Here is an 18,037-nt window from a genome sequence, read left to right as displayed (position 1 = left end):
GAAGCAATTCTTTTCTGCCCATATTGCATCCGCAAGTTCACGTCCAGCGGAGTTCAGGGTTGTGAGAGGACTAGTGAGTGCCCCTCCTCCCTTGAATCAGAATCTCGAACCATCGATTACCCACTGTGATGTGTTTAATGAATTTTTTGTGGAAAAAATCTCTCGTGTTCGGGCTGCCTTAGACTCTGTCTCCACAATTACTGCAGTGTCTGATGTGGAGGTGTCCAGCGACTCCTCTTGTGTGATTCGGTTGGATCAGTTCCAGTTTGTGATGCCTGAGGATGTGGACAAGCTGATTGGAATGGTGCGGCCTACCACCTGTTCTCTTGACCCTTGTCCGATATGGCTTATACTATCTGGCAGGGGGGTTGTTGTAGAAGGCCTGGTAGAAATTATAAATGTGTCTCTGAGGGAAGGTAGGATACCTCCATGTCTTAGGGAGGCAATTATTAGACCAGTTCTGAAGAAGCCTACCCTGGATCCCTCGGACTTGAACAACTACAGGCCTGTCTCCAACCTTCCGTGCAGGGGCGTAACTATAATAGGGCAAGGGGAGACAGTTGTCTGGGGGGCCACTGCCTTGGGGGGCCCTCAGAGGCAAGTCACATGACTGACCCTCAGCCATGCACCCGCCCGGGCTTCCTTCAGTTGTATTCATCCTCTGAAAGTGTTAAGACCTGGAGCTACCAGAACAGTATGCCTTTCTCTAGTACCATTAAATGACTTGCATCATCCACAATTTACAAAACCTTTTAAAAAACTATTTAGGATGATGTTCTATTGTGTCACATAGGATATATCTATATCTATCTATCTATGCTGTGGCACATAGATAGATAGATAGATAGATAGATAGATAGATAGATAGATGCTTTTTTACCACTATTCAGCCTCATTTAAGATTTCTTTACTTCATGAGCTGAGCTTCAGTGGGGGGGGGGGCATTTTAAAATCTTGTCTCTGGGCCCACTCCAACCTTGCCCCTGCTTCCGTGGCTGGGCAAGGTAATTGAGAGGGTGGTGGCCTCCCAGCTCCAGACAGTCTTGGATGAAACTGATTATCTTGACCCATTTCAAACTGGCTTTCGGGCTGGCTATGGGATGGAGACTGCCTTGGTCAGCCTGATGGATGATCTCCAATTGGCAATTGGTCGGCCTGATGGATGAGCTCCAATTGGCAATTGGTCGGCCTGATGGATGATCTCCAATTGGCAATTGACAGAGGAAGTGTGACTCTGTTGGTCCTTCTGGACCTCTTGGCGGCTTTCGATACTATCGACCATAGTATCCTTCTGGAGCGTCTGAGGGGGTTGGAGGCACTGCTTTGCAGTGGTTCCGCTCCTACTTCTCGGGCAGGTTCCAGATGGTGTCCCTTGGAGACTGCTGTTCTTCAAAATCTCTTGTATGGTTTTCCCCAGGACGCCATACTTTCTCCAATGTTGTTTAATATCTATATGAAACTGCTGGGAGAGATCATCAGGAGATTTGGTGCAGGGTGCTATGAGTATGCTGATGACACCCAAATCTATTTCTCAATATCAGCATCATCGGGAGAGGGCATAAGCTCCCTAAATGCCTACCTGGAGTCGGTGATGGTCTGGATGAGGGATAACAAACTGAGACTGAATCCGGCTAAGATGGAGGTACTCATTGTGTGGGGTCGGAACTCGAGAAATGATTTTGATCTGCCTGTTCTGGATGGGGTCACACTTCCCCAGAAGGAACAGGTACGCAGTCTAGGGGTGCTTCTGGATCCGAGCCTCTCCCTGGTCTCCCAGGTTGAGGTGGTGGCCAGAAGTGCCTTCTGTCAGCTTCGGCTGATACGCCAGCTGCATCCATTTCTTGAGGTGAATGACTTCAAAACAGTGGTACATCTGCTGGTAACCTCCTGACTGGATTATTGTAATCTGCTCTATGTGGGGCTGCCCTTGTACGTAGTCCGGAAACTACAGTTGATCCAGAATGCGGCAGCCAGGCTGGTCTCTGGGTCATCTCAGAGAGACCATATAAATCCTGTATTGAAGGAGCTACACTGGCTGCCGATATGTTTCCGGGCAAAATACAAGGTGCTGCTTATGACCTATAAAGCCCTAAACAGTTTGGGCCCTGGGTATTTAAGAGAACGCCTTCTTTGTCATGAACCCCACCGCCCACTGAGATCTGCCGGAGAGGTCTGTCTGCAGCTGCCACTGGCTCGTCTGGTGGCCACTCTGGGACAGGCCTTCTCTGCTGCTGCCCCGAGGCTTTGGAATGTGCTCCCTAGTGAAATAAGAGCCTCCCCATCTCTGACAGCTTTCAAAAAGTCTTTAAAAACACATCTCTTCACCTAGTCTTTTAATTAATGTTGTTTTAATGGTTTTAATTCTTTTAAAATATTATTTAAAAAATTTTAAATTGTTGTAATGTGTGTGTCCCCCCCCTTTTTGTCTTAACAAATGTTTTACTTTGTTTTTATTCTATTGTAAACCGCCCAGAGACATAAGTTTTGGGCAGTATGAAAATGTTTTAATAAATAAATAAATAAATAAATAAATAAATAAAGTGTCCCACCAAGTCGCCCTATACCTATGTGTTGTGGCAATCAGATTCTTGACCGTCTCTTGTTTTTGCATTCAGGGGCAGACAGCAAAATAAATAAATAAATGTGTTAATTGTGAGATTATTTTGCAGCACTTGGTCATAATTCTGATTCTGAGGAAAGGAGAGAGAACTAAATATTCATATTTAGTTATCTGAAAGGAGATAATTTCTGGTTTTGTGGAAGATAAAATTGGGTTCTCAATGACTTCCTTATAGGACTATAGACGATCTTATAGTTGTGTAGCAAACGAACCCATTTCTTCTTTCAATTTGGTTTGGTTTTCTGAGAGAATGATATTTTGTGAAAGCAACCCAGTCAAGACTTCACAAAAGCCCACTTCATATGTTATGCTTGCAGCATGGTGGCTGCCAAAACATGGAACCACACAGGTAGCCTTCTATATGGGAAGCAAATTGTGTCCATCAGCTCCCCACATGGATGCAGTTGTAATCATGCCAGCAACACATCTTTATAGAAGGGATCTATACAGTTCTCAGTGATTACTGTGCTGCAAGTGGAGTGGCCCAAGGTGTTTGGGTATCTGAGATGGAGCTGCTAAATGCACCATTCACTGCACACAGTGAATTCTCCCCCCCCCCCTCCAGAGCCACCCCATTCACTGGGGCTCAATGCCTCCTGCCCAACCCACTCTTTCTCTTACTCCTGTTGGGACAGAGCAGAAAAGGATGTTGAGGAGAGGAGAGTAATGGGCGAGAGCTCCCCGCTACTGCTCTCCTCTCCTCTACTTCCTCTTTTGTTCTGTCCTGCCATCAGAGGGCATTTGATGCAGCAGTGGACCCACAGAGGGAGGGTCTTCACTCCCACCTCCCTGCACACCCTGAAAATGAAATCCTCCACCTGACATGACTGGCTCATTATACTTCATGGACAGGCTAGCACTGGCAGCAATGGTAACAAATGAACTGGGCTTCAGGAGGAAACAATGAGGAAGGATTTAGTCATATATTGGTTTGTTTTTGTTACTAAGCTCATAATTTGGGAAACTGGTTTTCTTTAAAGATCTATGAGTACAATCACAAAAATCAACTTGATACTTAAAAGTACATACCTAAAGTACTAATGTCTGATAATGTATTTTTCCATCCAGCATATGTGACTATGACCTATACAGTTCCTTTTGAAAGATACCATGTTCAGACCCCAGATTGTTGGATGAAGATCAGAAATTTAAGAACCACCATGTTCATACAGTAAATAAACCAGAAACTGAAAAGGTTATGAAAGTTAAGATGACTCTTAAAAATGACAAAAAATATTTTGAATAGCAAATAATTTATGCAAAATATGTTACAAAATCTAGGATGCTAAATAAATAATACAATGTACTCTCTTTTGACATTTTTGTATCCCCATTTTTCTTTTTAACAATATTCTGGTAATGTTTTTCTAATAAGAGTTGCTTTATACAAATGGTGGAATTCAGAGTTTTAAATGTATTTGACAGATAGAAGTCACTGTAAAATATTTGGCAGAGATATTGAGAAAATAGATCTGTGGTTAAATAATATTTATTTATTTATCTATCTATCTATTTATTTATTTATTAAAAAGTTGTTACTATTGTATGAAATGTTTTTGTCCTAACATTTACCCAAGAATTTCTAATTACCTATGCCCTAGGCAGCACACCACAAGGTAAAACTTCTGACATAACTGCCCAAGTTTTTAAGATATTTGTACTATAAATTTCATTGCAATAGTACAGGGTTATCAATAGCCTGAAGCTGAGGTTTTAAATATATGAGTGAGTTTTGTTCCCACCATCCCCCCAATTTAGTAGTCGAATGGTAATCAGTAGTACAACATGAATAATTGGAATGTGCGAACAATTTATTTTTATTTTAGTAATTTTAATGTATTTAACATTCCTCTCTCTCCTTGATTTGATCTGCCATTCACTAAATATTTGTAATTTATGGTCTTGGTCTTTTCATATATTAAGCTATCATGGGTATTTAGTTTTTAACAGGCAAAAAATAAACTCAGTCATTAAATAAAGTAACAGGAATAGTTTAATTCCACATACAGTATTGAATTAGAGTTTGGGATCTGATAAAGTTTTAGCCTTCAATAGATGGACTAGAGGAGATTCTCCCAATTGCTCTTTGGACTTCCTTTCCATCTTTAGTGATTTTTTTGGTCAGCTGTTACTCAGAATGGAGGAGTAGTTATAGAGGTCATTCACACAATTGAAAAGTGTGTTCTACCCAGGTTTGGGAACTGTTGTACTCCCAAATTTGGTTGTGTGGGTGCAAACAACTAGGTAAGAGGAGGGAGAAGTGATGGTGTGGAAGGAAGGTGGGAGGAAAGCCTGGGTAACTTTTCTTCCTACCTTGCTTCCACACAATCACTTCTCTCTCCTCTGCCTGTTTATTTGCACCCACACAACCAAAAATTGGAGGCACACACAGCTCCCAAACCAGGGTAGAACACACTTCTCAGTGGTGTGAATGAGCTCATGGCCTATAGACAGTCATGAGCACAGATTCTGACTTGTGGCTGGTTCTTGTTCTCTCTCTCCCTCCCCCCCCCACAGACTTATCTGCTCTGCATGGTAGAGAAGTAGGTTCATTAGAGTACCCTACCACACTTAGAGGATGATGTGTTAATGCGAACATTGCATGCATAGGCCTGTGCATCTGTAGCCCCAGTTTATGTAATCCTTCCAACTCAGAAAAAAGAGAAATCCCTATGCATTATTGACTAGGGATGTGCAAGAACCGGTTCGGCAGTCCTTTTACGGACTGCCAGACCAGTTCAGAGGTCTGGCATTTGGCCGGTTCAGTGGTGGGGGGTTACCTAAAAGAAGCAGGGAGGGTGCCCTTATCCCCCTCCGCCATGTTCCCCCCAGCCATGTTTCCCCCCGCCATGTTTCCCCCATGTGCGTATGTCATGCATGCACCGGCCACTTCCTATATGATGCTGACTGGGTGGCAAGGAGGTATGCTGCCACCCCATACCAGTGATCTTGGAGACAGCACCAGCAGGGGAGGTGGGGTGGGGTGGGGTGGGATGGGGGTAAGGGCACCCTCCCTGCTTCTTAAAGGTAAGCCCCCCACCACTGAACTGGCTGAACGTCAGTTTGTGCACATCCCTATTATTGACATGACGTGTCCACATTGCTCATTATATTTGAGCAATGTGTATAATGAGCAATGCTCATTATATATATTACCTTATATTTGCAGAGTTGTAAATGTTGACATGCCTCAATCGCGCAGAAAGAAGCTTTTCAGCTAAGTGAGTGTATGAACCAGCCCTTTGAGTTCCACTGCTAATGACAGCTTTTAAGCATTTATTGCTCTGTGCACATAACTGAGTGCTAGGACTACCTCCCCATTCAATCTAAGATAAAACCATAAAGAGTCAACATGGATGGACAATAAGCTACAAAAGAAATTGCATGAATTGGTACTACATTTTATCCCCATCTATTATTTGTTATGTTCTGATTGCAGTTCCAAAAGACAAATGTGCAGGCCTCTTTGGATGCAATCTCTTAAAAGACAGATTCTTTTGTGCATTGAAATATGCATGTCAAATCATCTTTTTAAAATGGTAAAACCTGAAAAATTGCAATTGGTTTCTGACTCTTTTCAGGCCAATTTTGGGACAGTCCTAAAAGAACCACAAAGTGCACTATGCTGGTGCTTCCACTATGCTTGCAGAATCTGAACACATCTAATCATCATGGCTACCCGACTGCATTATGCTGCAGTACAGTACAGTGAGACTAAATAAAACTGCATCCTGGTCAGCCAATAACTGCATTTTTCAAGTGTATAGAACTATGTTGCTGTGGTTACTGTCTTCAGTGCTGTTTTTGTCCATGGTGCATTTTTTGTTTTCAGATACAGTACTACATGAAGGAATAAAAACAATGAGTCATTCATTCAGAGATGTGTTGTTAAAATATCCCTCTTTATCATTACATTTCATTGCTTTAGAAACCAGGCTGTAATTCAAGGCAACAGTTAATTCTGAGAACTGTTAAAAAAAATCTTTGATTTCTATTTATAGGAAAAACTTGTCTAGGTAAGCTTGAACAATCGACCCCTCCATTTGATTAATGGATTATTTCTGGAACAAGTAGATAGAATTCTCTATGCAGTCAGTGTGATAAAAGGTTGTGCTGGTCTTGCACAGCACCGGATTTCAGAGTGAAGGTTTTTTGGGGGCACAAAAGCAGTAACAAAACAGTTTCTACAAAACCAAGAAACTCTGAATATAACACAAGATAGAACTTCTGTTAATTTAAAATCTTAGAAACTGAAATTTGTAAAGTAAGGTGTAATTAAATCATGGTCCTGTACATACCAGTACATCTCAGTATATTGAAACTTTACAATATGAAAAAATACATTAGATCTGTACAGTTTGTTTGTTTTTACAGGTAGGTAGGATGAGTTTTGAAAAAAGATTTATTTTTAAGGATCATACTCTGTTTTTAAAGTCAAAAAATACTGCACAACTTAGCTAATTACAAATTGTAGACTCGAAACAATCTGTATCTTGATGTGGAACTCTTTTTGTAACTGAACAGGAATTTTGGAATCCATCACTGAAGAAATCTTCATTTCATCCTTCATGTGGAATAAAAATTTGGTGGCAACTCTTGGCTGTATTTCAGACCCCATAAGCCAGCTGAGAATGATCACTAATTTCGTGCTGTTGTTGTGATTGTGCTCAAATCCAGATCAGTCTCTAGGTGGGTCTCCATTGTTTCTTCCTGTGCATTTGATTCATAGGGCTTATGAGCAAGGAGTTCATGATGCACACCACAGTAACTTATCGTGGGCTGATCATACGCAAGAAACGTAGACACATTCATAGATAAAGGTATCTGAGGAAAGAAGTAAATATGAAATCAGTTAGTAAAGAGGTAATTTAGAGCTGAACTAGATTTAACATTGGGAGATCCATCACTCATTCTCCTTTGGAAAGGTTTAATAGCAACTGCAGGTGGAAGTGAAGAATCCATCCAGTATGTGGCACTGGAGGAGGGTGTTTTTTTTAACCCTCTCTGGACTGTTTCCCCAAATAACCCTCTCTGCAGCTACTTTTTGTCCCATGGAACAAAACAGATAGGTACATATGCTATGTGTATGTTTTACCCTTGGGCCAAATAGCAGCTTCAGGGTTGCTATTATAGGGAGAAAGAACTAAACCTTCTTTCCCCCAGCACCGTGGTCCCTCCCAAGCAGCTCCACCCCTCTTCCAGTGTCTGCTGTTAAGCATAAAAAACCAATGGATGTTCTAATTATCACTCTGCCAAATGTCATGTTTAGTTGTACCCTCAGCATGTGTGTTTGTGAGAGGGGAAGTAAATGAATGTGATGACAATGATGATGAAAGACTGTAGCATTGGCACACTTCACTGTTAGGCATAATACGTAGAACGAGAACACCTATAATAAGGAAACGTGACCTTAAGCAAAAATATAGCACATAATAAAGTATCCTTAGATGAATATGAAATATGAACTCAGCTAAGGTAGGATTGCCAGCTGTGACAGAAGCTACTCCTGGAGATTTCCCCCCATGTTCTGAATATTTTTCACAATATTGGGCCATTCAAATCTCTAGGATTACATTTAATAGTCAGCTGCAGATTGATGCTGGTTCCTGGAGACTCCTGACAACCAGGGGAGCATTCTGAGGACTCAGCAGAGGCTTCTTGAGCAGCAGAGCACATGCAGGGGGATTTTTGCTGATCTCCCCTGCCACCAGAAGTGCTCTTTGCCTTCCAGAAATATGACCCTGAGGATTGTGCAGCCCTCAGCAACAGGACTGTTGCTGGAACAGTCCTCTGGATATCAGCTAGTATTTTCTTTCTCTTCCTGCTGCCAGTTTTGAATTCATTATTGCAACACTTTTGAGAAATGTACGGGAGACCTCAGGTCAGGGGCGGATCCAGGGGTGTGTGTGTGTGCGTGCGCAAGGGTACAGTTTCACCCCCTCTGAATTTGGATCCAGATTGGCAGTTTTTGGGCGGTGGCAGCATCAAAAAAGGGTTAACTGTACTTTCTGCTGCTTATTCCTGCTCTCTCCCAGCAACAGCAGCAGCAAGCAGCAGCAGCCTGATTTGTTCTCCCCCCATCTTGTGCTCCGCCCCTATTCTGGCCAGCCTTTGAATTTACTGCAATGTGCCAGAAGGACAATGGAGTTGCTGGCTGTTGGGCTTGTCTCCCCTCCAGGAAAATAAAATATTAAAAACCCCAACCCTTATCTGGTGTGTGTGTATGTGAGAGAGAGAGAGAGAGATTAAGCAACCAACCCCTTGCTTAAGCCACTGTATTCCTTCTCCCATCCCTACCTCTGTGTGTGGTGTGTGTGTGTGTGTGTAAGTATACACAGAGAGAGAGAGAGAGGTGAGAGAATTAATCTCAATTTGTGTGCATGTGTTTCTTCTATGTGTTTGTGTGAGAGAGTTTTACACTGTAAACAAATCATTTTAAGTTCTAATACAAACTTGTAAAAAAAGCTCTCTCCATCCCAACAATATATCTTCTTGTGGGAAATTAGTCAGTTTACATGTATGAAAAACTTTAAAAAGAATGAGAATAAAAAATGCTCTAACAAAATGGATCTGTTCCCCCCTCCCCCCGCCTTTTGTTCCTGAAGATACTGAACTCCTTATAGCTCTTATCTGGTCTCTGTATGTGGGTTTCGATCTCCTGCTCCAAATGCCCCTCCCACTACACACACATCATTAAGTATATTTATACTTAAGTATATTAAATATATATATATATATATATATATATATATATATATATATATATATCAACAAAGATGGCTTAAATAGCAAAATATGAGAAAATGGTTCTTTCTCAACATGATTCCGATTATAATCATTACTATTTTGTTTTGATTTGTACTAGTAACAGTAGCTCGTATATAAATAACTGACATATTGTCTTTTTAATAAGCTTGTAATGGACGGAAATACCCCAGCTTTTTGAAAGTAGCTTCACAAATTGCTAAAATGAACATTAGCCTCCCCCACCACCAAAAGTCTATTTTTATCCACTTGCTTCAAAATAAGGCTTTGCAAATAAGATCACAAGAAACTCATTTTAAACATTCTTTTGCCAATTAAAAGCTTGGTTGTCTTTAAATCCTAAAAAATAGGGGTAACCATATCTTTATGTATTTTATTTATAATATTTCTATACTGCCTGATATGTACATCTCTAGGCGGTGTACAAAATTTAAAATATTTAAATTTTATAAATTTCATATTTACATTTATTTAAATATATGACATTCTGCTGTCCATCAAATTGGTGGCTTTTCCTTCTGTAGTGTATAGACATACACTAAGCATACTGGATATACACTGTAGTGTGTAGACATACATTATAGTTTGTGCTTTTTTGCTTAAACAAAATGAAAACTGGGCTGCTTGCTGCTGTGATAGGTGTAAAAATAGCTGTTTGAGTTTGCTTCTGAATTTACATGTGGAGGATTGGAGTGCATGTGGCTAAAAGTCTATTAAAATGTACATGTTATAGACACACATGTTTTATTATGACACATAGCCTGTTCTTCCTCCAAAGAGTTCAGGGTAGTGTGCATGATCTTCCTCTCCACTTTTATCCTCACAACAATCCTGTGAGGCAGGTTTAGAGGGGAGAGAGAGAATATGTGTATGTGTGTCTTACCTATAGTCCTGCAGCGGGTTGCATGACTGATTGGGGAATGTCAGGTCCCCCAGTCCTAGTCTTAACACTAATCACTACACCACACTGGTTCTAAACAGCGTGTGCATATTGATTGCAGGAGAAACCTGATGCAGGAGGAAAAGGAGATTAATTTTTATCAGTGAAATAAACTTGGGAGGAGAATGTTGGATACCTTTTAGAAAGCATGAGAGGGTTTAATTATCAAAATGTGGGTAGGCTGTGGGCCCCAGGAAGGCCCTGTCAGCCCAAGCCCTGGATTTTTTAAGGACTGAGCAACATCTCTGTAAGGGAGAGAGGAAGAGGGGAGAGTGGCAGGATTATGCGTGCAAAATCTGGTATCGGCTGGTATGTTGTTCAGAATTTCTTCTAAAAATATATTTTTAAAATTCAATATTCCTCTGTGTTTTGGTGTAAAAAGTAGTGCATTCAGCTAATTTAAAGGGTATGGCAAGGGGTGGAGGTGGGGGAAAGGGAATGAGAGACGTGGGGGAAGAAGACAGAAAGTGGTGCAAGGTGGGCACGAGGTGGCAAAAGGTGGCGTGAGACCATGTGCGGCTCCCCAGAGGTTCCTCAGAATCCAGTTTTGCCCTCCACCAGATTTGAGTTTGACACCCCTGGTATATTGCATATGCAAGAGAGAGAAAATCCAAGCTACAATATTTTCATATGGGGGGGGTCCTGTTGCACCCCCTGTAATTTCATCCTGGATCTGCCCCTGCCTTGGGTGTATCATATTATGAGACCACAAATGAAGAATTGATAAAAATGATGGAACTGTAGCACTTGAAGTTCTATCAAGGTTAAGGCTGCAATTTTGTGCACATGTACTGTATATTAGGAAGATTCTTAGGGTTATGCTGTGAGGCAGAAAGTCCTTGGTTCAAATTTCATCTCATCTATGAAACTTGTCTAGTGGTCTTAGACAAGCTACAGGGTCTTAGTTCTCCCTCCCCATCTGCAATATGAGGATAATAGTACTGACTTACCGCACCGGATTTCATTCTTTCTATCTATCTATCTATCTATCTATCTATCTATCTATCTATCTATCTATCTATCTATCATATCATATTTTTGTGAGGATTACTAAATAAGGTCATTCTCACAAAGGCTGGGGAGGGCTGGGGGAAGGCAGGATACTACTGACCTTCCCCACACATGACCAGCATTGCTTACTAGCAGTGTCACTTACACACCCACATGATCTTCACCGTGGCAAGTGGTGCATTGCTCTAGGGGCGGGGGGGGGGAGCAAAGTTCAGCCACTAGGAATCCCACAAAACACAATGTGAGCTGCATGATGCATTGAGGGAATCCCTGCTGCCAGGTCACTCCTTCTCCCCAGCTTTATGGTCCAGGTGGCTGCCGACAGTTTGAAAGGAGCTGCCAACCACTTAAAAAGGTGCTGGGGCACCAGATTTTGGTGGTGGGTAGGTCCCCATGGGTGCCTACTACCACCCAAATTTCAAGGCACTGAGGCACTTTAGTTTTTACTAATTTTGTATATTTCCACCATGGGAAATAATGGGGATTTGAATATGCCCTATCCTAACCCTAACATGGATCCCCATCTTTAGTTCTTCCTTAAAAAAAAGAAAAAAGCTAAGCTCTGGCCCTTGTAGAAGTGGAATTATGGAGCAAAATGTGCAGTCACTATTTTCCAAGTGTTTGGATTCTTTGGTGTATAATAACTTTTCCTCATAATGAATCCTATGAGGATTCACTGCACACCTTCATTTCTTCTGTTCATTTTGACTGTCATTGGACAGTGCCAACTGTCAACTGCCATGTGTCAACTTCACCACCACCACCATCTGCAAGGCAGTGGGGTACTCAGTTTATTTTTTAGGAATTTTAAAGTGTTTAGATTCTTTAGTGTCTTCATTACACACTTTCATTTTTTCTGTTCAATGTGACCCCCTTGCTTTTCAGGTGGGGGTGGGGAATTAGTGTCATCCCATGTGCCAACTAGCCACAAGCCACTGGGTACTCAGACTATATTTTAGGAATTTTTGAGATATTTAGACTCTTTGGTGTGTAATGAATCTTCATAGGGATGCATTATGAGGAAAGGTTATTAGACACCGAAGAGTCTAAACCAGGGATTCTCAGCGTTGGGTCCCCAGATGTTATTGGACTTCAACTCCCATAATCCCCAGCCCCAGTGGCCTTTGGTTGGGAATTATGGGAGTTGAAGTCCAATAACATCTGGGGACCCAACGTTGAGAATCCCTGGTTTACACACTTGACAAAATTCCTAGAACATAAACTGAATAGTACCTGACTGCCTTGCATGTGGAAGGGGGGTGTAGTTGGCACATTGTGGTTGACAGTTGACACTGTCCAAAGACAGTCAAAATGAATAAAAGAAATGAAGGTGTGTAATGAATCCCCACAGAGATTGAGGAAAAGTTATTATACACCAAATAATCCTAACACTTGAAAAATAGTGACCACACATTTTGCCCCATAACTCCACTTCTACAAGGACTAGAGCTTAGCTTGTTTTTAAAAAATGATAGCCGGGAACCTGGGGAAATGTTAGGAGGGATCTGAATCTTGAAGCAATTTGACTTGAATCTGGCGCAATCCTATTTTGACCCAAATCTAGCCAATGGACCACAGGGTTGATTTGTTCTGTCTCCAAATCGCCCAAATCAGCTAGATTTGTGAATCGATTTGTACCCGAATCAATTCGCACATCCCTAATACAAATGCTAAGTATATCCAAAGTTAACATCAAAAGGGAAGTTCTTCCACATATCACCTTCAAAGTTGTGCACAAAACGAGGTTCGTGCCCCAGTTTGCAGCCGAACTGGGGGTCAACACCATGCTGACCACGCAAGTGGCTTCTGCATGTGTGGAGGCTATGTAAGTGCTGCACACAGGCGGTGGGAGAGAGCACCACTGCAGCAGGAAGCTGTGTGGAGTGATGGGTGAGCAGCTCAGGACCTTCTGCAGGATTTAAAGATCCTGCTTGCTGCCCTCCCCTCACTGAACCGGTTTGGCGGCAACCCAAATTGGTTCAGCTTCGAACCGGGTTCATGCACATATCTAATCACCTCTCTTCCAATTCAGGTCAACTAATTGGAGAATAAGAGCAAATCAGGTGCAAAGTCCAGAGGTGCTTATAAATGCTGTAGGTCTCCAAGTGAACCAAGTTGCATGCTACAGAGAAAGCAGAATGTCTTCAAGATTGCTTCCTAATCTGAACTGGAAGAACATTCAGTTTGGCCCTGAACAATAAGTGAAAGCCCATGTAATGAGGAAATGTTTATGGAGATACAATTCCATCCATCCAACATCCTGCTATCCACATTGTGGCAATCTGTTGTGCACCAACTGAAGGAGGCGGATGGGGGGTGGGGGAGATCAAGTGCATTGCACTAAAATGCCTGCAGGACAAATAGTGCCAAATGATTCAGGCTCAGTTGCTTGAATTGTCTAGAGCGATCTGCTTCTTAAGCACTTTATGCATTGGCTGCTTGATCTCTGTTGGCTGGTTTATATGGTTCAGTCTGTGGATAATTTTGCTTTGAAGCAATGGTACTGAACATGTTGGTATTTGGTCCCTTTTTCTTTTATGAAATAGCCCCAGATCCTAAACAAAGATGTGGGGAACCTCTTCCTGACCTGATGGGACACAACTCTGGCATCAAAATGCAAATCATATTTTATACACTCATCCATCTTATAAAGAAAAACTTGCCACAATACTTCATTGTGTGTGAGAGAAGCAGCTCATGAGTTTCTTGAGCTTCTTTTCTCTCATACAATGAATTATTGTGGCAAGAGGAGTCCCCCCCTCTTTTCTCTTTAATTTATATTTTCTTATTTTAAAATATGTCAGACCCTCTGCTTGCCATTTCCACAACACAGCATGGTCTCTAAAAGGTCATTAGCTGCCTGCCACAAAGGCTTACATACATCATATGTCAAACAGAAGTTTTTTCCTACTGTGTGGGTGGATGGTGAAAGAAGAGTTTCTCAACTAATTAGTAGTTAGAGGTTTTCAACTCTTCCTTTCTAGCCAAAGCAGAGTATATTTTAAAGTATTATAAGAGCTATGGCTGACATTCTGTGCTGCAGAATGCTGGTGTTAGGGACCTTCCGACTTGGAGATGACCAGGATTGAAACTGGGACCCTACCTGGGACCCAGGTAGAGCTGGGACTCAGCTCTACCTCTGTCACAGCCCCATCCACATCCCCAAGGTAGAAGGAGGAGTTGCTATATCATCCTGCTATAGTATTGTTTCTTCTCTCCTCTTCATCAGGAGATCCTTGTACCCCAGGCAGTGAGGGAGGATCCAGGCTGTAGGGTTAACTAATACCTTTTCATCATACCAATGACTGCTGCAGGCAAGACAAGATTAAGTAATTTTAAAATGATTGCACTTAGTTTGATTGTCACAGAATGGTCTCTCGTTTGGGAGCAGTTGCAGCAAACATCCAAGCATCCGTTGTGCTCTGCAGAGCTCCAAACTTGGCTCATCCTAGGAAACTCCATTGCTTGATGCAGCTGCTGTGCCTCCCATATTCTGAGACCAAGATGATAAAAACTTGGAATAAATTGGTGCTGAACAGTATGTGTTTGCCTGACAGAAGGCAATAGCTCACCTGACCTCAGCATGTGGCAAAGCAGTAGCTATGCTTTCAGCTGCAGAGAACTTTAACATACCAGTAGTCAGGCTTGTATCAAAAGCAGAATGACTATACTCTTCACTAGGGGAGATGTAGAGGAACTATTTTAGAAAAGATGGAGAAGTACAGATCAAGCGAGAACACAATCCTAGAGATATCAGCAAACTTCTCCAAGCTCGAGCCTTGGGATTTGGAGAGAGCCACTGAAAATGAGAGCCAGCGCGGTGTAGTGGTTAGAGTGCTGGACTAGGACCGGGGAGACCCGAGTTCAAATCCCCATTCAGCCATGATACTAGCTGGGTGACTCTGGGCCAGTCACTTCTCTCTCAGCCTAGCCTACTTCACAGGGTTGTTGTGAAAGAGAAACTCAAGTATGTAGTACACCGCTCTGGGTTCCTTGGAGGAAGAGCGGGATATAAATGTAAAAATAAAAATAAAATAAAATGTTAAAAAAAATTGATGAATTTTTCAAGCCACCAAAGCTCTTTTCTGAACTTAGGCTCAGAGACATTCACCATCATATCCACTGTTCCCTGCCAACAATTCGCCCCTCCAAAAAACCATGCTTCCTTCAGTCTTTTTACTTCCCAGTCTGAATGTGGGAACAGCAGCAGGAGCAGCCCATGGGCAGGAAAATAGGTGGAAGGAAAACAGAATCCCCACAGATCACTGATTATTTCTGCCTGGCGGTTGGGGAGGTGCACAGCTGCTGTGATAGGGAGGTGCGTGGCTAGCTTTCCCTGGTGCACTGCTCTGCAGTTGAGGGGTGGGTGGGTTGGGGGAGAGGACAAATCAGAGGACTCTCAGAAATATGTGGATTTTCTTTTATTTTGTGTGATGAATACAGAATACTTATTAAGGGTGAAATTACCATAGTGTACAGCCTATGACTATTAATCCATATCTAGTTATTCATGAACTAGAATTTATGGAACTTCAAGTTTCTGAAAGAACTTTCCCCTCTGGTTTTCCTTGGCTAGAACACTGTGTGCAAAGTTTTCATCCATTCAAAGATTTTCATGCATCCAGAATTTTCATCCATCCATCCAAGATGAATTTATCTTTGAAAGCATGGGGAAATTATGAAAACAACACAGTGAGAAGAAATGACTAGGCTTTTCTAGCTCCTCGATCAAATATACACTATAAGCTGTCAGTTTTAAATGCTGATTTATCCCTTGTGTAACTTCAATTTCTGCAATACTTTTGCAACTTTTAAAAATGTCTGCTGGATTTGTTTGCCTGTAAGCTTTTGATTGTTGTAATATGTAAGCTATAATTTTCTGGGCATCAGCAAATCTTGTCCATCCTATAATCATGGATACTAGAGAGAGAAGTGTAGCCTAAGATTGGCTCTCTCTCTCTCTCTCTCTCTCTCTCTCTCTCTCTCTCTCTCTCTCTCTTTTACTATTGATTCCTACCTCCCCATCTCCAATAATTAGCCATCTTTTCACTTTGCAAATTATGTTCAGTTCTGCCATTCATCACATTAGTGGGGCAAAATGAGTAGGGCATCGAAGAGCTTAGTGGGACTACGTTGCAATCACTGATACCAATTTAGATTTTTTATTATGACGTGGAGTTTGAAAACTGTTCATTAATTACCAATGAGCTATATCACATATCATCTTATGCACAATTTCGGTTACAGAGTGAGAATGACAAGAAGAATACTACTGTGCAGTGTTTCTGCAGAACAACCATCCCATTTGAAAAGTTATGCTGCCCAGAAGACCCTTCTTTTCAAACACATCATCTGAAATTTGAGGCATGGCTGATTGAAATTTATCTGAACATATAATTCTGTCTTCCACCACATTATAGTTAAACTTAACCCATTAAAGGTTTTCTACATATTATGGAGAAATTTTTTACATATTTTAGTGAAGGCTAATTAAGTTTTCTATTTATGGGCAAAACATCCCAAATTTGAAAATGCAGTGCATCATAAATAAATAAGAAGCCTACTTCATGATATTTGCAGCATTAACTGTTCTTTTAAAAAAATTCTGGACAGAATGTCACAGATATAACCAATGTTCCCTCTAACAGGGATTCCCAGATGTTGTTGACTACAACTCTCAGAATGCCCAGCTGCAATGGCTTTTGACTGGGATTCTGGGAGTTGTGGTCAACAACATCTGGGAATCCCTGTTAGAGGGAACTCTGGATATAACTATTCCTCTTGCCACCAGTTCACCTCCCTTTCATTGCTGATAAGAATGTTCTTGTCCTTTCCACATTTCCTTGCAGTGAATAAGAAAGCAGAAAGGAAATTATATTTGATAATCTTCTTTCCCCCTCTCTTTCCTTCAGGTGGTAGCATCCCTGCTTCTTGCATAGGAATAGTTTTTGCCAGTTTTCAAAGAAGCTATGAGTAACCCAGAAACCTGTTCTTGAGGGCAACATAGCCCTCAAGGATATGTTTCTAGGTTGCAAAGAGTGCTTCTCAGTGAAGGGGAGATCAGTCGTAACCACTCATCCTTGCACAAAAGCACCTGTACTTTTGAACTGAGAATGCTACCACTGCTGAGGATCCTTTCATTGCACAGAAACAGCATTAGAGTATTAGTCAGGGTATTGGTCTTTGTATTCCAATGAAAACTTTATAGCTTTGTCATGTGTTTAAACAGAATAAATCAAATTATTGCAGCATCCTGTGAATAACTGAACTACATTTAAAGAAGTACATGCCTCCCCCTCATGCAAATCTGGCTTTGTAACTAGGCACATATATACAGTACATATAAATATAAAAAGTATTTAATTCAAGATGAAAAGTGGTCACCAGGTGGTTATCCATCTGGAATTACCTGTATCTTTCTGTCCTACTCGAGAGGCCTTTTGTCGCTATTTTGATTCGCACTCTCACTCTCACTCTCCCTCCCGTCCCAATCACCACCACTGGTCAACATTCCATACTTTCCATATTGTCCTCTTGGAGATCTTTCCTCCTCTCCTTGCCCCTTTCCCTTGCTATCACAGAGCCAATTGCAATAAGTATACTGATTTCCATCAAAATCTGCTTTGCATGTGGCTAGTTTTAAAAGCAAGCACAATAATTGTTCCTCCTTCTCCAATGAATCTGGGTGCTTTATAGTTATT

The 18,037-nt window shown here is 41.6% G+C and overlaps 2 protein-coding genes across 12 annotated transcripts in view; one reads left to right on the top strand and one right to left on the bottom strand.

The window, feature by feature from the left end:
* The window catches only part of CTNNA3 (catenin alpha 3), a 1,115,062-nt gene that overhangs the window by 259,609 nt on the left and 837,416 nt on the right, over positions 1-18,037 (top strand). The gene's annotated exons all lie outside the window — the stretch shown is intronic.
* LRRTM3 (leucine rich repeat transmembrane neuronal 3) overlaps positions 3,857-18,037 on the bottom strand; it is a 177,253-nt gene continuing 163,072 nt past the window's right edge. The window contains exon 3 of the mRNA XM_053307757.1: positions 3,857-7,444. Within this exon, the coding sequence (XP_053163732.1) occupies positions 7,259-7,444 (186 nt within the window). The 3' untranslated portion in view covers positions 3,857-7,258. The remainder of the gene's footprint in view (positions 7,445-18,037) is intronic.

Source organism: Hemicordylus capensis, chromosome 3, assembly GCF_027244095.1.
Source record: "Hemicordylus capensis ecotype Gifberg chromosome 3, rHemCap1.1.pri, whole genome shotgun sequence".
NCBI lineage: Eukaryota > Metazoa > Chordata > Lepidosauria > Squamata > Cordylidae > Hemicordylus > Hemicordylus capensis.
This window is presented reverse-complemented; position numbering and strand designations above follow the sequence as displayed.